The following is a 25,321-nucleotide window of genomic DNA, read 5'->3' as shown; positions in this document are numbered from 1 at the left end:
ACAGATTGTTGCTGCGCTCAGTGAAAAAAAAATTACCAAAATCAAGTGTCTGATTAGAGTTATTAGTCTTCAAATACATGTGAACGTGTTGTACCATTACTCTTTTCTTTGACGAATCTCCTCTTCCATTTTCTGATGACTGAGGCAAATAGAGGTTATTTATCAATAAATATATAATACGAGGTGTCCATCAAACGTCCAAGAAGATGACGGCTTACAAGAAATACAGAGGCAAGCCATTAATCAACTTCTTAGTCACCGCCAATAGACCAGAAGTTGGGCTGCACAAGGCGCTGTCCAGGTGCTGAGACGCCAGTAATTCGGAGCTCAGCCACTATTTGAGTATGAATAGCTCTAGGCTTTTCCTGGGTGGGACTCGATTATGCACGGCCACATTAAAAATGACTCTTACGTTTCTTTCTGAGCTAGGTTTCCTAAAGTACATGGGGCAACGTTGTATTTCTACACAAGTTCACCTATACAACCCATATCCAGGACACAGGGTTCATACCATCATCTGTGGTAAAGCAGTGCAATTTGCGAATTAGCAATCTCAGCCTGACATAGAAGATTTATCACACAGTTACCTCCATACTGTAGCCAGGGAACGTTAAAAAACATCTTTAATTAAATCTCTTAACAGCTGGTCAATTCACTAAGGGGTAGTAGATGCACCGCTCCAAAATCCTTCTTCCATTCCAGTGATGTCGGGCAGATTGAAGATTAACCAGGGAGACGTAGGAGTAAGGAAATAAGGGAGGAAGACAAAGAAAAAGAAAAGAAAAATAAAAGAAAAATAAATCGGAAAAGACAAAAAAGAACAAAGGGGAGTGAGAATGAGAGAACAGAGGACAAAGATGGAGAGAGAAAGAACGGTTGACAAAGGAGAGAACAGGAAGGAGAAAGAAGAGGGAAGGAAAGAACACGGGAGAAAGGAGGAGACACGAAGGAAAGAACAGAAGACAGGAGGACAAAGAAGTAGAGAAAGAGAGTATAGAGGAGAAAGAAGAAGGGAAAGAAAGAGAAAAGAGGGAACATAGGAGAAAAAAAGAGAACATAAGAGAAAGAAAAAAAACGTGAGAAAGACTAAAGAGAACAGAAGAGAAGAAATAGACAAAATTAATAAAAGAAAGAGCAGAAGAGAGAGAGAACAAAGTAGAGCGAAAGACAGAATTAATGAAAGAAAGAGTGAAATAGAGAGAACAAAAGAGAGCAAAAGAGAGAAAGAGCGAAAGAGAGAGAGGGAACGAAAGAAAGGGAGACAGAATGAAAGAGAAAGAAAGAGAAAAGAAAGAGAAAGAAAGGGAAGAAAAGAGAAAAAAACGGAGAAAAAGAGAGAGAAATGAGAAAGAAAGAGAGAAGAAAAGAATGAAAGAAAGAAATAAAGAGGGGCGATAAAGAGAAAATGGTAGAAATTGTGATAGTAAAAGCGAACAAAGGTTGAGGAAAGACCGAGAGGAGGGAGAGACAGAGCACACCCTATTCCATTTTAACTCCTAAGCTTTACTAACATCACACAGAGAGGGATTGACAAAGACTGGAGCAGACAGAATCTGGAGCATCTGTGCATGGCAACAATCATCTTCTAGCTTTTATTTTCAAAAGGTACATGACCATACACTATACAATCTGACTGTACAATCTTCTCAAGATCTACCATAAATGACCTAGTGCAGGAGCCTGTCTGACGTGATACTAATTGAATGGAATGTTTAGGTTTGTCCTCTTATTGCATCATTTTGGTAAAGCCAAAGCAGAGTGGACACCGATTGTACAGTGTATGGCCACCTTACCTGAACAAGCTGCAGCTAGATGCTGATGGCTTACTAGGCACATCTGCTCCAGTTTTTAGGAAATCGCCTCACAGCAACAAGTATCTGTAAACATTCCAAATTTAAAAAGAAACTGGATAAAATAAATATTTGACTATCTGTACTTGGTTCACACACAGGCTATTTTCTGCACCGACATCCTACTAATCCATACACACTGACTAAAGCCATGGGAAAAGTTATCATGCTGGCCAGCTATCATTCTCGTGTGCAAAGTTTGAGTGTGCTGAAGGCAGGATCGTCCAGCTTGTATCAGCACCGACTTCAATGTTCACGAATAGGCTTCCAAAGGGAGGAGTTATCCAGCAAGAAGAGTGAAGGTGGGCAGGGAGGGAGAGGTGCTGGGGGCCGATCTCCCCGAACACTAGTGCCTTTGTCCACATCACTAGGCACTTCCAGGCTAGTGAGTGTTGTCAGCAGCGGCGGGGATAGGACTGCTACCATGGACAGCGGCACAGACGTCAGCACACCTCTCACCACCAACAATGGCAGGGAGTTCAGCGCTGCCCTCTGCTCACCACACTACTTTCTGATCCATTGAGAGAAGCAGGTAAGCACTTTCATTCATTCAATAGGCCAATTTATAGAAGAGGCTTTTAAAGTTTTCAAAGTCTGGAAGTCTTTCCGGCTCAATAGGATCTGAAATTAAATGGTGAGGCTATCCACACTTGGCACCTGTTCACAGAGGAAGAGAACAGTTCCAGCGGTGGCTGAGGATGGAATACCAATACATTCAGCTTGCTGTAGACACATTATTGTTTAGTCTTGCTGTACTTCTCCTGAGTGCTCATCACAGGGTCATTTTACGTTCACTGGCTGGTAATGGAAAATTAAATAAATATACAGAAAGAATGAAACTCCTTCACAGGGGCAGCCAAATAGCTTTTCAGTAGCAGCCTTCACTGTAACAGAGTCCTCTGTAAATTAAATTTGTGAAGATTTCTTGCTTTGAACTGTATACCAATCCGACTGATGTTTTCTGTGGTTAACTTTAATTATTAATGAGGCTGATCTCTCATCATCAGCAACTTTATCTGATAAGCATTGCTATTTAGTACACTGCCTTGCCTTCCAGGATGTGTTGGTAGGATCAGAACACAACAAATATTTTAAACAATGATAGGAATCCATTTGTGAGGACAGCAGTTGTGTATTTCTAAAAATAATACTTTTGTAAATACAGAAAAAGGTGTAGATTCCTAATTTGTGATTAATTAGAATTATGAGGTCTTTCTCCTTACAAAGTCTGATATCAAAAACATTACAACCTGAATACATCAGTTCTGCAGAATAGCAGGTTCTGTTGAATGCATCAGCTCTGTTGAATTACAAAGCTGCGTGGTGACCGTATAGATTTGCAGGAGTGTATTTTTTATGCAAATAATACTTCTAACAAGCATACTTGCTTAATACAAATGTATTATTACATGCACAGGTGAGAACTACTTTTGGCTTTACTTACAATTACAGATGCAACCTTGTCATACATATAAAGGAGCTAATAACGCCACTGCTCAATCTAAGGCCAGAATTTGAATTATGAAAAAGAATCAGTAGATTTAGTTTAAATATCTGGATGAAAGTATATCATTTGAACCTAATAACCTTATAATTTCTGAACTGCTAAGCTTACATGAAATTGTGATACAAAATCTTTTCCACAGGCACTACTGTCTAATTGGGCCCCTGGTTAAAGAGATCTGTGTAACTGATAATAAAACAGAAGTACTATATTTGGTAATATTCTCTTTAGGTCATTAATCAGTTCATAGGCCTATCCAAAGGAACAAAATATATGGTTGAAGATCTGTCAATCATGGAAGGCCAAGTCCTTTATTATCAAGTACAATTAGAACAGACACAAAAAACCTTGCAGATGGCCAAAATATATATTGGGTTTTTACTCACTGACTATTGTGCTATACCATAATCACTTTTCAAAGTTCAAATCGAAGGCTTTATGTTCAGGACTTTTAAATGGTAATTGAAAACCAGTGCAGCATTTTTAACAGCAGTCTAAATTTCTAGACAATGAATCTCTACCTCAGTAGCTTGAAAGCTTCATTAAAAAAAAAAAAAAGGGGTGAACAATATTGCTTTTAAATATGTTTTTTCTATTGATTATTTTTAAGTCAGTAAGTCTTTTTTTGCAGCGCTTAATGAAGCAAGTTTTCATACAGATGGGTTACTTGCGAAAAGGCTGCTGCTAGCATTCAACAATTGTAGCTAAGTGTCTCATGTATTTCCCTGGCCATGGGTTGAGGAAGATATGGCCAAAGACTACTGTTCTTGATAAACAGAGATGATCCATAATACTCTGCTTGTTCAAAAGAATCCCAGTGTGGTATATGTATATTGCTACTCCTAGTGCTCAAAATCTTCTTTTCTAGCCAGAGAATAATTAAAAGTAGCAAATGTAGAACTTAAAATGACCCTGTAAACAAGCTGATCGATCCCTGTTGTGCAGTTACATAAACACAATGCTATTACTTTGCAAGACCTTCTCCGCCCAGTAATAAATATGAAAATACATTCTATCTATCCCAAGGGTGGAATGAAAATATATTACTCAGTCTCCTTTGTCTATTCATGAGTTTGTATGTTTATGTTTTGTGATGTTGACTGTATTTGAAGACATTTTATTCCCTCTAAAGCACTAGTTGCAGGCTGGCTCCACTTTACTATCTTTTTGATTAGAGTACTTCACATTTATTTGAACCATAAAGAGTGGTATCATAAAAATGTGCAAAATTCCTCTTGCTTTTACTTTTGTGGTATGATTATTCCACACTGTCTATGGTTTCTTTGTATGGAATAGAAGAAAAAATGAAATGCATGCTCACATATATCAGTCAAACTGAAATAATTTCAATAGATTTTATTAAAAGAAAATGTAAATTAGGAGCTCTGTCTTTTACTAAAATGTATGTTTGTTCTGGTTCGGTGGCTTGGAAAGATTTGAAGCCACCTGATTAGCATGATGGCCAGACAACATACATTTTCAGAAATAGGTCAGCAATGGCAGCCTTTGAGTTTCTTGCAGTACGGATTTCTTTCAATAGGGCTGTACAACCGGCAATGATAATGTGCAAAATATAGTAACCTATAATGACCAATCTGATTTCATCTTCATTCAACCAGAGCAATGAAAGATAATCAGTATTTGGTTGCTGTCAGTTACTTCACTATTTCCAGTGCTCCTTGAAGTAAAGAATTCCAATAGTCAGGGTCATATTTACAATTTAGCATAAATGGACTTGTGTTGGGCAGATGGGAGAGGAGCTAGCAACAAAAGACAACATTTACAATACGAGTTTACTATCTTTTTTCTTAGTATGGCCATTTGTGAATTGGGTTATCAACCAAAATGAAAGGGGTAGAGGATGCATATCTACTAAGAAGAATCACAAGACAATATGTAATATGTAACCATCTCCCTTTTCTCTTTGTGATCTTTATTGGTGTTGTCAAGACAAGCAGGAAATTCCTGGTTTGATTTAGTGGGGAAGCATATTGTAAGTTAAAGTGCTGTTGAAGGTCAGAAAAGGTAATTCAACAAGCAGAGTTTAGTGAAATATCTGAAACTAGATATTTATGATACACAGAGGTATACTAGATAGATACTACAGGCTGTGTCACCAGTGGCTCACTATGATGCAGTAGGACCTAAGAATGCCTAGTGTTTACCAAAGCTCCTGATGGTGTTTCAGCAAGAAGCAATAGACACACCCCATTTGAGGGTGGAAAAGTGGAAACACCACAAAGGTGAGAATGGGACAGATCCCAGCAGGAAGCAGGAAACATACAACAGTGAGAAGAAATAAAGGTGTGTGCATGAAGGTAGAAGCACTACAAAATATGTAACCAATCTATTTAGGAAACTGGGCAGCAGGTGGATCCTCAGAGAGGAGGAGTATATGGTTACATAATGGCTCAGTATATAAACCAAACATCATGCTGCATCAAATAGCACATTCTACTTTTATCTGTCACAATAATAGTGACTGATGATACAAGGCATGAAGGGAGAGCAACACTCTCTTAGTGCAATCTGCAGGACTGGGCTGTCAGTGTGTTAGCCCAGTCGCGCTCTGCATTTATTTATGAATGAAAGTTAGTGTTGTAACCTTAGCTGTTTCCATGCACATAGACGTTTAGCAGCGTTTAGTTGCAGGAGAGTTGAGGCAGGAAAAAAAAACACTGCCAGTACATCCAGGAGCAGCAGCGTTTTGGCAGAAAAAAAATGCATGACACTTGTAAATGTGTGTTAACATTTGGCACGGTTATAGCTTCCATGTTAATCTATTTCAATGGCCAGGTTAACAACTTATTAATTAAACAAATAAATCAATTCAATGAATGAATGCCCAAGTACTTCATGCCTGTAAATGTGCCTAAACATTTGTAAAAGCGTTAGACACTTTTACAAGCATCAAGTGTTTTTTTATGCAAAAATGCTGCTGCCAGGAGAAAAAGCTTCTAGGAGAGTTTTCAAAATGTCCTGTGTGCATAAGGCCTTATTCATAAATTACTGTTATGTGTAAATTGTAAACTTTTTAACTGTTACAGTTTATAAACTATCTTTTTAATGTACCAGTTTATGATGCTAGTGCCATTATCAAAGGGAGAAGTTTGCACCTTTGGAAGAAAAAATTTGGTTTATGATAGGGTTAGGTTTGGAAACCTGACAGTTGTAAAATGCTTATTATGACTAAATCACACTGGTGTAACCACATCACAACACCTTACCATATACCATCTAGTTTCCATGGAAAAAAAGTTGCAACCCCAGGGCCAGTGGAAAGCAGCTGTAATTTCTGCACTGTGAATATAAATGTACAAGCCCTCTTCACCTTTTCTGAGGTAGGGGCACACTGACAAGCCATAATGGATTTCTGAGCAGCAAAGTAGCCATATCATTAGTGGCATTCACAAAACGCAAAGAAGGCATCATATGCCTAGGTTCGGATAAGCCTTTTCTATCCATACATTACATTTCATAGTGCAAAGCAGATATCTAGAGGGAGCTCTGATCCCTACCTTGTTCTAAAGTGTAGATATTAGCCAGTACACCAAGGATCTTCATATTAAGTCCATATATTTTTATATTGAAGAATGTTCACATCAAGAACAAGAGAGTGCCATGTTTTTGAGCTGCACAGGACCCCTTCATCAGGTATGTGATCACATGCCAGATGAAGGGGTCCTGCAAGGCTCGAAAACATTACACCCTCTTGTTCTTGACGTGATCGTACTTCAATAAAAATCATTTGGACTTAATCGGAAGATCCTTGGTGCGCTGGCAAATATCTACACTTTACTGTGAATGTTCCAGTTCCCAACTGGTGGTTGCTGCAGCACCCATTATTTTACAGCCTATTCCAAGAATGTGTGTGATGGGAACATGAATGACTACCTTGTTCTAAGTCCCAATCTGGAGACACATTTTCTTTACAGTTTAGCTAAATATATGTAGGGGCTGCCAGCTTCTGGCAATTTGCAAACTGATCTCCAGTATATGCATAAGTGCAGTGCAGCAAAGAAATTATCATTTACAGTATGTCTCATGGAAGAAAGGACATTGTATGTAATACACATTTAGACAAGATGTCTTCCATGGTTTACTTCCTGTCTGAAGCTAAGGTGCAGACACAAGCTAGCTAAACATGTTTTCATGGAAGGCAAATGGAGTCGGAAAAAGCAGATATAGTTGTCCTGCTCTCAGGGCTGCTTCACACCATGAATCTCACAGGAACATGCTGTGCATTTCAATCCAGGTGCAGTGCAATTTCAGCCCAGTCATTTGAATGGGCTGAAATCACACCAGACTGCACCAAAAGTAGTGCATGCACTACTCTATAGAACGCTCAGCTGTTTGCAACATGCATGTGGGGTGCCATTAAGTTAACATTGACACCCACTATGGATAACAACTGCTGTGCATTTTGAATTCGGTGTGGGAAACATGCATAGAATACAGGCTTCCTGGACTACGTTCTGGTGTCTACTGGCCTTCAGTGCCATGTCTTTCCCCCCCCTTTCCTACTATTTTCCTAAGGATCAGGATCTACTCTGCTTTCTCATTATAGAGGTTTGGCAATAGGTTTATTTAAATTACCACCATTAAGTCAGAAACCAGGTCACAAGATGGAAAAAATCAACAGGACTGCTAAAAAAAAATTAACCAACATGTAGTGGGGAATTCTAAAGGTATCAAAGACATCTTTTGAAATTCCATCAGTCTACCTCACTGAATTTGTTAGTGCTTGCACACGAGTCATGTACCTGTCAGAGACATATGAATTTGTTGGATCCTGGCAATGAGGTTGGAGTGTCTATACTGAACATTACTTCCTCAGTGTGCTCCCTCCATCCCTGGCCACAGTGCCCATCACACAGGCAGGTGCATGGCCAGAGAGTTTTGTAGTGTGGAGGGTAGAGCCTGATGGAGAACAGAGAGAATAGGTCCCCATCTGGACCACCTTGCTGTTTATAGAACATGACATTGGACGGATCTATAGCCGTTATTCAGTCCATTCGTGTTTTCAAATCTGCCCACTTCCATCTGCTGGAAATCGAAAGCAAGATAGACCTGATGGGAAGTTAGTTAATCTCTCAGTTGCCCATCATGCTCTGCTCACCCAGTTACTCAAGTAGTTTCCCAAATATGGGCATTACCACTACTACTAATATGATAAAAAAAAGGGCCAGCATCTGTATAAAACAGAACAAAGTCAACATAATATTCCTTAATTTGCTAGTCTGCAGTTGGAAATTAATACCATAAAATCATGTGTAATTAAGGGTACAACCCTTTTTGATAAACATATGCATAGCTGTTAATTGATCAACCTGTTGTGTAATTGTTGAATGGTATCTTCACTGCAATGTGCTGTTGTTCTTCCTTATAGGCTAAACCTACCCAGAGAAAAAGGTATAACATTCTTGCTGCTGCAAAATGCCAGTATTAAAAAAACCCACACTGGAAAAATCAGAAAGCAAAAGCTCACAAGATGCAGAGGTAAGATAACTTTCTTGCATGTCTGAAACAAAGGATAAAGACAAAATCTGTGTATACATTACATTTTCTGGACTCATGGTGCCATTATAACTTTGAGTAGAAAATGGTTAAAAAACACACATATATATATATATATATATATCTCTATCTCTATCTATCTATCTATCTATCTATATATACCTCTGTCTATCTATCTGTCTGTCATCCCATCTTACTGTACAGTGACAAACTAATTAGACATTAAGATGTACTGAGAGTCACAGAAGGATCATTACAAAGGCAGTGGAAATGTGTAATTGCAAAAACAATAATAAGTCACCAGTAACATCACTGCCAAGAGTAATACTCAGTAGAGCAGCCTGTTTCAACCAGGATGTCTTCAAGTTTCCTCAGGGATGCTTAGGCAAAATGCCTAAAAAAATATTAAAAAAACTGTATCCAAGCCAGCAGGTGGAGGAAGTCTGCCTTTTAGTTACACAAAGCCACAGGTTTCCATTGTGCACTAATACAAAGGAGGACGTCAGGCACCTGCACAGCATCCATTTGCTCCTTTGCTGCCCCTCTCCATCAGCACTGGGGTCACATTAGCTGAGTGAGGGAGAGAAACTGAGGGAGAAGAGAAACACTGGAATACTAGTCAGTACCAGTGTAAAAAGGTGTATATGCTTTAAAATAATAAATCACCCCTAACGTTGGGTGTCCTATGTGTGTGGATGTTGCTGCATCATGTAAAACTATCAGTTTAATTTTTTACAATTTTGAATGGGGCACCTTTGTGCATAGTTTTAAAGAATGCCTTTACTGGAAAAAGGTTGAGAAACATTGCAGTAGAGTATACAAATAAGTTTCTATATATAAGCCATCATTCGTAACACCACAAATGGAATATACGTTTAGGAGCTGTAGGCAAACACTTTAAGCTTTTACCTAAGTAAATGTATGTGTATTTTAGTAGGCATTCAGAATGTTACTGCTGGTGGCTGGTTAGAAATGTTTCCATATTACAGATAAGGTTTTAACAAGAGAGTGAGGTGAAAATAAAATATGTAATGGGGTGATGGGTCCACTTAAGAGGTGTACTTGGTGGGAGACTTGTCAAGATTCCTGGCTGTGCAGAAATCTGTTCAGATTGGTGATTGGTAATGAGTGCTTTCAGGTGTGGCCTGACCAAAAAAAAAGAAAAAAAAAAAAAAAGGGAGCGAGTGTGTGTAAAAAATTAAGAGTGGTTATCTGTTGAATTGGCCATGCTTTCTTCCATTTGGAGAGAAGTTTATTGCCTGGAAAATGATAGGGTATGGTGCCTCTGAACATATGCAAGAAGATTAGCTGTTACCCTAAAAAGATACTGCCACTTTAAGAAAACCAAAAGCTGTCGACAAGTCTGAAGTACCAGCACCGATAGGTGCCTGTGCATAGCTGCAGCAGCTTTCAGTACCTCCTGCTTTGCCTGAATTTCAGCTCTTCTTGATACTGCTAAAGCTTGCCTACCCCTTCCTATCTCCTGCACATTGATCCTGGCCAGAAAGGCATCCTAACATATTGGTGGGCCAATAGGAAAAGTGCCAGAGCATTACCTGGCCTTTATGCAAAGGAGGAGGTACTGGAAGGTCCATCAACATGTTTAGCACGGTAAATAAAGGTTCAGACAAAGCAGTAGTGATGACAGAATGAACTAAATTAAAACCACCAATTCTGACAACTTACTCTAAATTTTGCTTAAGGTCAGCTGCTGCTCCAATCCATGCTGGAGAGAAGCCACTAGGAGGGAAATAGAGAAAGGACAAGGAGATACCCTTAAGGATTTTCAAGTTAGTTATTGTAAGGCAGGAGGGTAAATGGTGCTTCGAGACAATAGGTCTTATCAAAGTGGAAGAAACCTAGGAGTGCCCAGTACCAGACAAATTAAATTTGTGTACCATGACCTGCAGGGTCAATCCAGAGCCATCAGGATCACCAGAATTCCCTTTTAGTCTCAGCAAACATTTTACCAGCAGATAAGCATAAAACAGAATGTATTGATCTCATGCAGCCACCAATGCATCCACTATCTGCCCAAGGGTCACTTGCCCTTGCTACAAAACTTATCCACCTTTTGACTGAAGCACAATGCCAAAAGATCATCATCTGCCGTTTCCCATCACTGGCAGATTTGTTAGAAGACCTCTAGGTACAGGGCCCACTCTCCCTGACCCTGGCTTTTTTTACTAAAATAGTCAGCTTGCCAGTTTCCAACCTCTGTTATGTGTACTGCAATCAAAGCTGACATGCAACTCTCAGTTCACCTCAGGATGGGAAACACCTCCAGCACTGCCACTGTGCTCTTGGCTTCCCATAGTTGGTTTATTTATGCCATCATGGTGTTGCCTGACTGCATCCATACAAGTTGTCTCTCCAGGAGATGTGCTAGTAAATCAGAGCACATCTGATCATGTGATGTTCCAACACATTGATTGGAAGAGTGGGCAGGAGACCCAATACTCCTCCCCAGCCATACAGAATGACATCTGCAATTACTATTTTCCAGAGGACAGAGAGAAGTATATTCCCTGGATATCACCACGGAAGAGCAAATCCACCAAAGTAAAGATGACGTTGTCAGGGGACTTACCTTGGTCTCCCTGTCTAGAGACAGAGTACACTTGTTCCAATGTGGCAGGATCATGTGCTACAATGTTTTTCTGTATTGTCGCACATAAGGAATGGCTTCAAAGGCCAATACCATGGGACCGAAAATGTGCATGCAGTGGTGAATGGATGACAGAAGATCCTAAAGTTGTAGCTTTCATAGTTTTTTTTTGTTTTTTTTTTTTGGGGGGGGGGGGGGTTGGAAGGACAATCTTGGCTTGATTGGCATTCAAGACCAGCTTTGGGTGCCAAGGGAAGTGACAAAATCAGTAAAGACTTTTCATGATTTACAATTCACCTCAACTTCCCCATGAAATGGGGAGTCCTATGAAATGTGAGTACCAATAGGGGAACTTATGATAAACATGGCCCTAGCCACTGCTGCTGACAAACATCCAGCATAAGAGGCAGCTTGCCTTGGAGCCTTGAGCTAACAGCATCCCTGGGATGATCGATCCAGAGGGACAGTGTGCAGCAGCATAAGTGAATCCTGAAGCCTGCAGCTTGTACACTACACAGCACCATTTTTTCTCATCCACCTTCTGGTATTTCCTGCTCCAGTGAGGGCAGAAGTCCTCAATCAAGGTGACCACTATGGCTCTTAGTACTCCCAAGGAAGCATTAATCCTCCACATAAGTCTCCTGCCAATTATCCTGCACTGTAATAAAATTGCCAAGGTCAGCTCCCTCCAACCAGGAGCCTCATGGCAAAATCAGCATCCCACACAGCCAAACAGCCACCCTCCCAGCTCCAGTGGTAAGCCTCCTAAAAAGAGAACTTATCAACAGTGACAACACCATTGTTAATGCCTCCAACATCATTATGTTGTTCATGTGGACACAGTTGATGTCTAAATTGCTATGATTCTAAATGGCCAGAAAAGTGTTGCAACCCTATCAAGGGAGTAATGAAAAGGATACCAGTCTGGCAAGACAACTAGGTAATTCATAGGATTTGCACATAAATGAATACTAAATCATATATAGGAAGTCTACATATAGTCCATTCAGAAAAGTCCATATGTTAATGATCCTCCATCAATGAAGTAATGAGATCCTCCTTCACCAATGTGACATTCAGTGCTCAAAACACCCCATCAAAATGCACACTCCCCATGTGCTGGTGATAAACCAGCTAATCTGTAAATATCCAGCAATCCACCACTAAGCTCCGGTTTTAGAGAAATCCTCACATATCTAATTAGTACATGCGAATAAAGAAAATACTCGCCATAGTGCAATATCAGCCAGCAATTTATTAAGGTAACACAACCCCCCATAAAACCACACTCACAATGAGTAAAACAATGTATAGTATTGGTTAGTAATAGAGCCTCAGGCTCGGTCTCCAGCATCTCACCTGCCTGCCTGCAACCAAGATGGCGATGGTGCAATCACGTGGTCCGGACACGTGAGCTAGCGTGCGCGATGATGTCAAAGATAAAACCACACCCTAACGCGTTTCGTCAGACGACTTCTTCTGAGGGAGTGGTCAACAGTGCATGGAGAGCGCTCTTAAAGACCCAACTCCTTCCTGATTGGCCCAATCACTACAACACCTGAAGCGGTGTACTATCACTAATAGCAGGATCCGATATACTGGACTACCTCATTGCAACAGCACCATCTTTTGTGCAAATAGTATAAAAAACAGGGTAATATCAATACATATCAATGCAATAGCAATCAGCACAATCATAGTTAGATATTCGGTACCATAATGAGACAGATTTAAAATATTATTAATCTCCATCCATAAAATAAAAATTAATATATATTAATATAAAAATAAAATTGATAAACAAACATATAACCAAAAAAAATCATATATACAAACATATAAACAAAATAAAATATAAAAATTATTATAAATATTAATAGATTTAAAATATGTAAAAAAAAATTTTTTTGGTTATGTTTGTTTATCAATTTTATTTTTATATTAATATATATTAATTTTTATTTTATGGATGGAGATTAATATATTTTAAATCTGTCTCATTATGGTACCGAATATCTAACTATGATTGTGCTGATTGCTATTGCATTGATATGTATTGATATTACCCTGTTATACTATTTGCACACAAGATGGTGCTGTTGCAATGAGGTAGTCCGGTATATGGGATCATGCATATTATTGATAGTACACCGCTTCAGGTGTTGTAGTGATTGGGCCAATCAGGAAGGAGTTGGGTCTTTAAGAGCGCTCTCCATGCACCGTTGACCACTCCCTCAGAAGAAGTCGTCTGACGAAACGCGTTAGGGTGTGGTTTTATCTTTGACATCATCGCGCACGCTAGCTCACGTGTCCGGACCACGTGATTGCACCATCGCCATCTTGGTTGCAGGCAGGCGGGTGAGACACCGGAGACAGAGCCTGAGGCTCTATTACTAACCAATGCTATACATTGTTTTACTCATTGTGAGTGCGGTTTTATGGGGGGTTTTGTTACCTTAATAAATTGCTGGATGATATTGCACTATGGCGAGTATTTTCTTTATTCGCATGTACTAATTGGATATGTGAGGATTTCTCTAAAACCGGAGCTTAGTGGTGGATTGCTGGATATTTACAGATATGCTGGTTTATCACCAGCACATGGTGAGTGTGCATTTTGATGGGGTGTTTTGAGCACTGAATGTCACGTTGGTGACATTACTTCATTACTTCATTGATTGAGGATCATTAACATATGGACTTTCTGAATGGACTATATGTAGACTTCCTATATATGATTTAGTATTGATTCATTTATGTGCACATATTTGGTGGTGGATATATTAATATTAAGCTATATTGATTTTTATCTCTATCCTCCAAGTATTCATTTATTTGTTTAATATTAATTGGTGTAGGGTTGCGCTATTATTTGTGGTTGTTTGGTATCACATCTTTATTTATTTTCACAGTGTATTATTATTAATAGCAGCACCTGTTGTGTATATTTATAATCCAAGTACATTTGTCACGATGATGTTGGTATAAAAGTGTCCTGTGGTATATGCATATTGACACTGCTGGTGACCAACCTATTTGGAATTCATAGGATTTACCAGGAGGGTAGACACATACACTTAACTTTTAAATAATTTTAGCCTATAAATCTAATTTAACATTTCTGTTAGATGAACAGGTCAGGTGAGGAGTTTTTCACGCACTTCCTGCCCCTGTGATTCCTTTGGAAGAAATGGGAGATGTAGACAACAGCAGAACAGGAAGACACAGATAGCAATAAAAACATTACTAGAAATGTAAACTTATCTTCAATTACCAAAAAAATTGTTTATGTTTATGACTGTTTCCCTGTTTGGGAGCGTTCTAATCGCTTCCTATCCTAAGAGGAAATCTCAATAGGGAAAAAGGCACTAATAAAAGCCAGAAACAGAGGCTTTATCCATTTCTAAAGCAAAATACATCTTGGCTGCAGTGGAGCTTTAGGTAAAAGTTAAGAATTTATTTAATCAACCCTAACCTTCACTTTCACAAACACAAAACTTCCACAAAACCAAAAAAAAAAGTGAGCACATTTGGTCTGTAGCGCATCAATGATTCTCACAAAAACTGCTATGTATTGAACTTCTGCAGCCTCTCAGTTGAGTAAAAACTGCAGCAATATTTAAAGTGTATGAATAGCCAAAAAAACAATGTATTTTTTTTGCTTTTGGATAGATTAGGAATGTGTGTAAACCCCAGTCAGGCTATTGTATTGCTGACTGCATCCTGTTGGGGAGATTTACCTTTACTTCCTGTTTAGAATATGCATAAGGAAGGAGTGGCAGCTTCAGACAAAATGTTTTGGGGGTGCTGTGTTGGTGCTGGGAGTACATGTGGGGGAGTCACCAATCGTGTGTGGGCCAACAGTAGGTGTGGTCAAAAACTCTGTGTTTATTCATGGTCTAGTGTGCCACCTTTCCCCTCCTAAAAAAAAAATAAAGCTGTTGGGCACACAAGAAATTGTTGGAGTAAAATAAGCCTAATTGGGATGAGCAATGATAAGCACCAGCAAGTGTGAAGGTCAGCAATAACCACCAGCAAGTGTAAGGGTCAGCAAATGATAACCCCCAGCATACTGTATGTCAGGGCTATCAATAACCCCTAAGATATGTCACAAAAATGAACCTCAGCACTGCATGATAATTTACCCCAGCATAGCACAAAAATTACCCCACCCCCACCATGGCACAATAATTAACCACACAAGCATAGCTCTATAATAAACCCCCAGTACTGCACAATAATTAAACCCCACACGGCACAAAAATGAACACCCAGAACACCACAATAATTAGCTCCCATCAGGGCACAATGATTAAAACTCCTAGCATTGTGATAGCAGTCAGTATACCCCCACCATTGTCAAATATACAACATAGCATATACAGTGAAGAGGTTAGTACTTTGTAGCAAATAGAATGTAGGGGTCAAGACTCTGCAACATTACTTTCTCGGTGCGCCCCCTAACAGAGGTGGTCAGTGTGCCTCCCTAGTCCCTCTGTATATTGGTCAGTGTGCCTCCCTCCATCCGTCTCATGACTGCTGTATGCCTCTCCTTCCAATGGTCACTCCTGAACTTTGTTTGATTGATCAGCTGAGCACGGTTATCACATCCACTGAAGGGAATCCATATGGCCACAGGAGATGCCTGGGTGGGTGGCAGATGGAAAAAGGAATGATCTGAGTAAGGTTGCAGAGACGGTGGTGCTATGAGGATGCTAGCAATATTTCTCTTAAGTTCATTGATGGACACAGTCTCTTCATAATCTTGACCATAGGTTATACTGCCCCCTACAGGAGTAGGACACTAGGCAGAAAAAAGAAGCTCACCACTGCCTATGGGAAGTCTCAGCTGGTAGTAAACCCCATCCCTGCTATAGGCAGCTCAGTTCTTTTCTGCCTAGTGTAGGAGTAAGAGCCTAGTTCCCTGCGGAAACCTGTGGTTTCAAAGCATTTTCCTCCTTTGTTTTCCCCTGTGGAGACCTTCAATCAATAGCTGGGGTAGGCAATGGGCTGGATAATCAAGATCCAGTGGTCACCCAGTCTGGCCAATGAGCGCACACAGATCTTTAGCCATGTGCTGGGCTGGCTGCAACAAGTGGCCCAGAGTCGTCAGGGAGGTAAACGTCTTGAGTGGACAAATATGGCATTTGACATCCATGTCACAATACTATACTACCCTGGCTGACAGCTCCCCCACTTTGGTGGAGAGGAGGATCTGTCTCGGGAGTCTTACCCACAAATTCCATTGGAATGGTAAGTAGATCTCAACCTCCCTCTTGGGCATGATGTAGTGACACAGGTATTCCCTGGGTTGGTTGCCCATGTGGGACCCCTCCTTCGATCCAGGCCTGGGACGCTTATTTGGTCCCCCCTTCCCCTCCTACTGTTGCTGGTACTTCTGGGTGAGTGGGCTCCTGTATATCAGCCATTGGGGGGGGGGTTGGGTCATGGAGCACCAGTGCAGGGTCCTCCTCACAACCCTGGCATGTGGTGAGACATGTGGTGTGCCATCTTGTCTCCCTTCAACTGCTTTTTTTCCCACTGATGCCTGGTCTAGGGTGGGTGTTTCCAATGGACTCTTGAGAATACACATCCCCCAAGATCCCCTCCACGAGGCAACAGGATCTCTGGGGACCTTTATTCCCTCAGACGCACTGACAGTGTCCTAGGGAAATTTGTCTCCTGGGTGAAGTAGCATTCAGGCATTAGCTCAATAGGAAACATCCCCCACCCTCTTCTTACCCTAGAATGCTATTGAACTGGAGTCCAGTCATAGTGGGCCCAGCTTATCCTGTGGGCCCAGGGAACGTGATCGCTGATTCTTCTGATAGCAAGGATGATTCCTCTGCCAATGTGGTGGTGCAAGAAGAAGCACTAGTGGCCACACTTATTACCACTGTGCAGGAATCTGAAGATTGAGGATACTTCAGGTACTCCTGAAAAAGTGGCTGTCACCATTGGTACTCACAAGCTATCTCGCTCCATTAGGGTTTTTTCCTTTCCCAAACTATTGAATACATCCAAAACGTCCTTCTGTAGTTTTGTAAAGTTTTGGGGTGCATTACCCCTTCAGGTGTCCTGAGGAAGTGGTCCTCTACTTCTGTAGTGGACCCTCCCATTTTTAAGTTGTTCAAGGCAACCATAATACAGAGGGGGAGTCCTATTCCTTCAAGGACCCTGAAGTCCAGAAGGTAGATTCAGTCACCTTCACCTAGCTCGGCATTACTCCCTGTTTTAGCCATAGATGCTGGTGTCTCAGATGCTCCCTAAATGGCCCAAGCTTTTATGCCAAAGGCTGGACAAGGAACAGGTGTCTCCAATTTACATTGAACTGGTGGACCAATGGGTCCAGAGCCTCCAGTTCATAAGTGATACATCCTTGGATGCGGCCCCTTTGCCTTCCAAGCTCAACCATAGTGCTTCCCCATGTTCTCTGGCTTAAGGAGAATCTTGCAGGCAGGAGGAATACCTGTCTCCCATAATCTATGAATGGGAAGGAGCCACGCCACAAGCAGTATCTCTCTTTCTCTGCATGGGCAACTGGAGCAAGTGCAGAGAAGGGCAACCAAACTGATAAGAGGCATGGAGGAGCTCAGCTATGAGGAAAGATTAACTGAACTGAATTTATTGTCTCTTGAGAAGTGGGGATTAAGGGGGGATATGATCAGCATGTATAAATGCATATAGTGAACTCTGTATAGAGTTATTCCCCTTAAGGTCATCACAGAGGACAAGGGGTCACTCTTTACATCTAGAGGAAAAATTATTTAATCTCCAATTATGGAAAGGATTCTGCACAGTAAGAACTGTGAAAATGTGGAACAGACTCCTTCAAGAGCCAATTCTCACCTGCTCAGTAGATAGTTTTAAAAAGGCCTTGATTCTTTCCTAAATGCACATAATAACTGGATACTAATATTTAGAGGCAAAGTTGGTACAGTGAATATCTGATCGCCTCTTGGGGATCAGGAAGGATTTTCACCCATGCTGAGGTAAATTTAATCATGCTTTGTTTTTTTGCCCTCCTGCAGACAAACTGTGGATGTCTATGGAGATTTCTATTTGTTTGTGTGTCTTCTGTTGCTTGAACTGGATGGACTTTTTTCAACCACATTAACTATGTAATTATGCAACTCAAGTGTTTTTTTTTCCCTTTCTGTTCCCTAGGTTCTTTGACCAGGGGATCAAAGTTCTCCAAGGCTCCTGTGGGAGGCTTTAGGGGCACCTGGCCTTACAAGCTGACTAAGCCCCCAAACAAGTCCTCCTAGGCATTAAGGCTTGCCCCCATTGGATGTCAGAATGATGGGGGTTCAACTGTGGTTTTCTCTATAGATATCAAAGATGCATACTTACATTGTGGTCGGGGACACACATTATAAATTTGTGGAACTCTTGGCTTGGCCTCTGCTCCCCAGGGGTTTACTATGGTGCTGGCCCTGGTCCTGGCTTTGCAGTGAGAAATTGCTATAATAGGCTATTTGCATGATCTCTCCCTGCAAGTGGGGTCTCCTGCTGTGTTGATATGAAACAGAGATCACCATGCATACTTAGCGGTAGTGCAACTGGGTGTTGATTCTCAAGAAGTATGCCTTGTCCCCCACTTGGCATCTGGGGCTGCCCCTGCGCAGATCAAAGTGTTCCCCCTGCTGGACAAACTTAATGTCAGAGCTACGGCGTGGTTGTTACTGCTTCACAAGAGGTTTTCTCTGCATTTCTGCATGCATGTCCTGGGCCTCATGATGTCCACCTTTACGGCAGTCCCGTATGCACATTCAGATGCTCGAGTACAGCAGGAGGATATTTTATCCAGATAGGACAAGTCCCCTGTGTACTTGGACACCCAAATCCTCACAGAAGGGAAGGTCTAGGTCATGGGTCGGTACAAGGCCAGTGGACGCTAAAGGAGTTTAGGTGGCCTATCCATGTCTTGGAGTTGTGAGCAATCTGGCTTTCCTTGGTTAGTGGACAAAGCTGCTTCTAGGATGCCCAGTTATGCATGCAGAGACAATGCCATGGCTGTGGCCTGTCAATCGTCAGGATGGCACAAGGAGCTCAGATATGGTGTGGGAGGCCTCCTCCATTCTACGGTGGGTGTGACTCTCCATCTGCCAATTGTCTACGTCTGGAATGTAAACAGCAGGGAGCTGGACTACCTTAGTATTTCAGCTCTGGATCATGGGGAGTAAGCTATGCACCACGACATGTTTCTCAGATCTTCCTGTGGTGGGGCTCCCTGTACGTGGAACCTGTAGCTTTGCATCTCCACAAAAAAGGTGTAGAGTTTTGTGGCAAAGGCAAAGGACCCTCTGCTGGATGCGACAGGTGCACTGGTGATGCCACTGAGATGTTACCAGCTCATTTACGCTCCCTCTTCTCAAGCCGCTTTCTCGCCTGCTACATAGAGGCTGATGGGATCCTGGCCATGCTGGTGGCTCTGGATAGGTCTCTAAGAGCCTGGTATGTCAAAGTGGTATGGTTTGTCACAGACACCCCCTGGTGGCTACCTCTACAAGATCTCCTATCCCATGGTCAGGGGCGGACTGACAACTAATGGGGCCCCCCGGGCAATAGGGGATAATGGTGCCCCTGTGTCCTTGCCCAAACTGAAAAAAGCCTATGAAAAAAGGTACCAGGGGCATCTCATGGGGCCCCCTACTGACCCCGGGCTCTCAGGCAGTGCAGAGTTTACAAATGGTCAGTCCGCCCCTGCCCAAGGTCCAATCTTCCACCCTGCTTTACCGCTGCTGGCTTGAAGGCATGGTTATTGAAAGCCAGTCAATATTATATCGTCTTGTGTTTGTATCTTCAGCACCCTCTGGAAAATTCTTTGATCTCCATGAGAAAGCTACGGAAAGCTACAGACTGCTGTGCAGGGACTGGAAAATCTGATTGGTAACCACTCTGAATAATAAAATCATGAGCATGGTTAACTCTTTCACTGCCACCACAATAGTGGGAGCAGTAAAAAAATATGAAGAATGCTTTCCATTAATGTTTAGGCTACTTTTTGATGTAGAAGTAATCGGGGCAGCTGTAAAGCCACAGTATTACTTCTACATGGGAGTGGGTGAGCAGGCATCAGCTCCCATGCCTTCTAGTATGCAGGGTCACCTGACTCCTCTGTGAGCCCAAGACCATTAGAGAATGCAGGCTTTCAGGATAACAGAGTTTGTGGAGGACATCTCCACCAAGAATGAACCTGGAAGTGCTCAGATATGAGACTTCTCAGGTACAGAGCTGTAAAAATCCCAACATGCCAGGAGTACAAGCAGTTCATCTTGGGCTTGTGGCAAGGTACACATAAGGAGTCATCCATTATATATTCATAAAGAGGTCCTGTCACTACTATTATGTAGGAGGCGTATGTTCTAGTAGTAGAAAAAAGTTACATTTAGTAAAATAAAAAAAAGAATGGTCCCCCCTCCCTCTCACAAACAGACCTACGCATACGCAGTCAGACAGCACAAACATACAGTACATAAAATTCCTAATCATAATTCGACATGACCATGCATTTATGAGATATAAGAATTGTCATTGTAGTTTAACTCTGAATTAATGGGTTGTAACAGTTTTTAATACATCATCTAGTTACAGCTACAGTTTGGGTATTTAGTTTTTTTCTAAATCATATACAATTTTGAGCCCAGAACTTATTTCTCTATAAATCTAATATTTTATTAAATGATACAAATGTCATCACATGCTATTCATCAGGTAATGTAGATGGTAAAGTTCTCCACATAGGGAGAACAAGAGAGCACTGTTGAAATTACAGAACAGGTTACTAGATTATATTCCAAGGGTTAACAGCCTCATAACGCAGAATCTGGCAGGCAATGGCTGTTCACATCATTTTAAGCATTTTTAATCAAAAACACGGTTGAGAAAGCAAAAAGAACTGACACTCAGATGGGTCCATCCCAGCCATAGCCCAGGGGGTAGCAAGGCCCAGGGAGTGATAAGTTATACAGTAGACATCTAGTAATCAAGGAGTAAGGTAGAGAATGAAGGAAGGAGGAGAAGGGAGAGGGAGTAGTTCCAGGATCTGGATCTGAGTGGTGCTAAGAGTTCAAGCCGATGACAAAGGAATGAACTTTGTTAAGGCACCAAAAGGGCAGCCTTGAAATCCAGGGGTAGTTACTCGTGAACCCAGGGTTATGTGTGTGCAAACTTCAAAAGGTAATTATTGAAGTTTGTTTTAGGCAACCCAGTATTGATGAGCAGGTGGAGATTCCTTGCAGACAGACAGACAGACAGACAGACAGACAGAAAGGGCTGCAAGACCTGGGACAGTGATAATGGGGGATTTTCACTACCATGAAATTGACTAGAGAAATGACACTGCTGGAACAGTTAAAAAGGGCAGAAATGTCTAAACCCAAGACAAAATTTTATGGTTCAGTTGATAGTAGCCCCAACTGGAAATGGTGCACTACTGGATCTGGTAATCTCAGACTATGCAAAGCTTATTACTAATGTTCATATAAAGTGTAGCACTACCTCCTTAGTAGTTGTTAAGTATTTGGGTCCTCCTATAGTCCTGTACAGCCAGGCAAAACGCATTTCCTTCAGACTTGCATCAGGAGACAGTAACCAGTCCTTGAGCTTTGTTTTGAAGTTTTATTAGGGAAATTAGAACTTGGATTGTGTGAGGAATGTATGGGATGCCCAAGGACAATGGCAGCAGTGGACAAACGCCTTAGCAACTATGTAAATTATTTACAGCAAAAGTTATTCTGGAGAGCTAGCCAGCATCTCCCACAGTACCACCCAAGACTGCAGGTGAATCCTTTCCTTATCCAGTTGTACTGGCTGAATCCCTGGGCACAGGATCCAGTGCCTGCCACTGCAGTGTGAACAGTCCTGGGTAAAAAGCTAATCCATTTTCCCACTAGAGTGCCTCTTTCTCCTTGCTGGCCCAGGGCGTGCAGGTCTACTCACTTGATCCTATAGCTGAGCAGGCACAGTTATTCAAAGGTTGTCCTGGCCCCTTGCCAAGCCTCCTGTTGGGGATTGGTCAGAACCCTCTAAGAGTACAGACTAGCCCACTCTTCAGATCCACCCACTGCTTCTAGACCTTTCTCCAAAGTTCTATAGCAAGGGGAAATTCCAAAGGACTGGTCTGCAGAGCCTCATAGCTCTGACCAAAAGTTGACCCCTGCTAGCTATCACACCTAGGCTGCTACTCAGCCCTAACTAACAATTGGGAGTCTAGCTCCCCCTAGCTAACTAGGAGGGAGCTACAAAAGGAACATCTGGGAGCAGTGACCATAACATGGTTTCATTTAATGTGACTGTAAGCAACAAGTGCATACTGAAAAGATAAAAGCACTTCACTTTAAGAGAGCAATTTTTCCAAGGCTGAGGGCTGCTCTCCAAGACTTAGATTTGGAGGGAATATGATCAAAGAGCACAAAACAACTGTATGTGAACACACTGCAAAATATTTTAACATGGGCAAAAATGTTTAAAAAGCTAAAAATAAATGTGGTCATGACTTAAGTTAACAAGCTATAAATAAAAAGGAAATAGCATTTTAAAAATATAATAATGATGGAAATGTATCACACGTTACAAGGAATATAACATACAGTAACATTCAGTATAGAATGTAAAAAGGAAATTTAGGCCACAAAAATTCAAAACTAACGATAGGTTGCAAAAGAGATTAGGATGCAAAAGAGATTAGGAAAACCACAAAAAATGCCTCAAAAACAATAACAGTAAAAAAGCCAGGTCCCCCGAAGAGATCAGTCTGATTAAACATGTTGGGCATGGCTCGTACGTGACATCATGCACTTTTGCCGGTTTGAGTTGGCATTTCTTGTTGCTGTAAGCAATGAGCCTGCTAATAGATTTAACAGTAATGGTGTGAACCTCCTGTGCTCAGAAAACCTTCAAAAATTAAGGAATTAAATAATTACGAGAAGCTGCTCACATTAAATCATATACCAATGATCTTCAGCATAAACATATGGAACCAATGTAGCGCTACTCACTTAAATAAAAACACATGTGAACCAAAAATGCCTAATAATAAATTGAAAAATATTTTTATATATCCACTTATGTGAAATCATGCACATAAAGCATATATGTGATAAAACCTAAATAGATAAAGTGAACATAATCATATAAAAGAATATTACGTGCTCATCATAAATGTATATATATACATACACACATAACACACACAACACCAATGTGTATTAACACATATATATATATAAACCCCATAAAGTGAAGAAACTCAAAACGTGTATATATGTGAACTCGGTACATGCACCTAAACATAAAAAATAATATTTCCGTGTATATAAAGTCCAAACTTAAAGATGATCACACTCAAGTGAACACAAAACACTCGTGCTGATATATGTTATTTTTTATGTTTAGGTGCATGTACCGAGTTAACATATATACACGTTTTGAGTTTCTTCACTTTATGGGGTTTATATATATATGTGTTAATACACATTGGTGTTGTGTGTGTTATGAATATATATATATATATATATATATACACACACACACACACACACACATTTATGATGAGCACGTAATATTCTTTTATATGATTATGTTCACTTTATCTATTTAGGTTTTATCACATATATGCTTTATGTGCATGATTTCACATAAGTGGATATATAAAAATATTTTTCAATTTATTATTAGGCATTTTTGGTTCACCTGCTAATAGATTTATTGGTTGTTTTTACATTTGTGGAGCCGTTCTGCTTCATTGTTATTGCTCTTTTAATAAACGGCAAGAGTTTTTTTTAAACTTACTTCAAAATGGAAGTATTTCTTGATCCCACGGTGCCTTTTGTATGGATGCCAGTATGAGCGCCTGGATCCCTGGTGGAGCCATTGCTGGATATTGGTATCAAGCATGCTTTGACCATTTAGGACAAAGGCCCATCACATATGGTAAGAGGCGTCTGTTTAACTGTTGCACTGGGTGGTGGAGTTTCTTATGGTGGATCACACTGCAATTTATGTAAAACGTGGTTGGTCACTTACACTGAGAACTGGATCGTCTTGGATATACCCATTTTGATTTAATGGGACTGGAAGATATTTTTATTTATTTTGTTTCAATCTTTAATACAAATTTGCCAATTTAGAGTTTGTGATTGGGGACAAAGAGAAGGCAAAATTTATTAAGTGCCTTCTTCATCTCTGTGTATACAAAGAAGCATAGGGGAGCTCAAGTCCATAATGAGGATAGTATTAACATAGCCGTATATGAACCACTATGGCTCAAAATTGATATGGTCTAGAAATATTTAGACAGAATAAAAGGTTAAAGTGGTAGTAAACTCTTCTTTATTACTTTTACCTACAGGTAAGCTTATAATAAAGCTTGCCTGTAGGTAAAATGAGTATTTCCTAAACCATTTAGGAGATATTATCTCTGAAGGAATGGCATACCCGTGCCGTTTCTTCAGAGCACTATGCCGTGGCTGGGGACTCCTGCATGTGGGAGTGACATCATTGCGGCTTAGCCAGTCAGACGGCCAGAGCTCACAACCCAAAAGGTGAAGATCGAGCAAAGATGGAAGCTTTGTTTTAAGGCAAGTACTTCATAATGTGCTAGTATGTATTATACCTTTATCTTGCAGGGGATTTTTTCCTTTTTTTTGGATGCAGTTTACTACCACTTTAATAAAGCACCTGGACCAGATGGCATACACCCAATGAGTTTAGCTCTGTTTTTTCAAAGCTGTTTCTAATTTTTAGGGACACTTTAATGATCCCAATAGTGCCACCGGATTGGTGTAAGGCAACTGTGCTGCCTATATTTAAAAAGGAATCAAAGTCTTTACCAAGTAA

The 25,321-nt window shown here is 40.8% G+C and overlaps 1 protein-coding gene across 1 annotated transcript in view; it reads left to right on the top strand.

The window, feature by feature from the left end:
* Nucleotides 1–2,141: 2,141 nt before the first annotated feature.
* CHAT (choline O-acetyltransferase) overlaps nt 2,142–25,321 on the top strand; it is a 306,928-nt gene continuing 283,748 nt past the window's right edge. The window contains exons 1-2 of the mRNA XM_089680057.1: nt 2,142–2,382; nt 8,744–8,853. Coding sequence (XP_089536183.1) covers nt 8,791–8,853 — 63 coding nt within the window. The 5' untranslated portion in view covers nt 2,142–2,382; nt 8,744–8,790. The remainder of the gene's footprint in view (nt 2,383–8,743; nt 8,854–25,321) is intronic.

This window comes from Staurois parvus, unplaced genomic scaffold (genome assembly GCF_062004578.1).
Source record: "Staurois parvus isolate SC_StPar_1 unplaced genomic scaffold, SC_StPar_1.0 ptg000234l, whole genome shotgun sequence".
Lineage (NCBI taxonomy): Eukaryota > Metazoa > Chordata > Amphibia > Anura > Ranidae > Staurois > Staurois parvus.
Note: the sequence above shows the minus strand (reverse complement) of the source record. Positions and strands in the feature narration are given on the sequence as shown.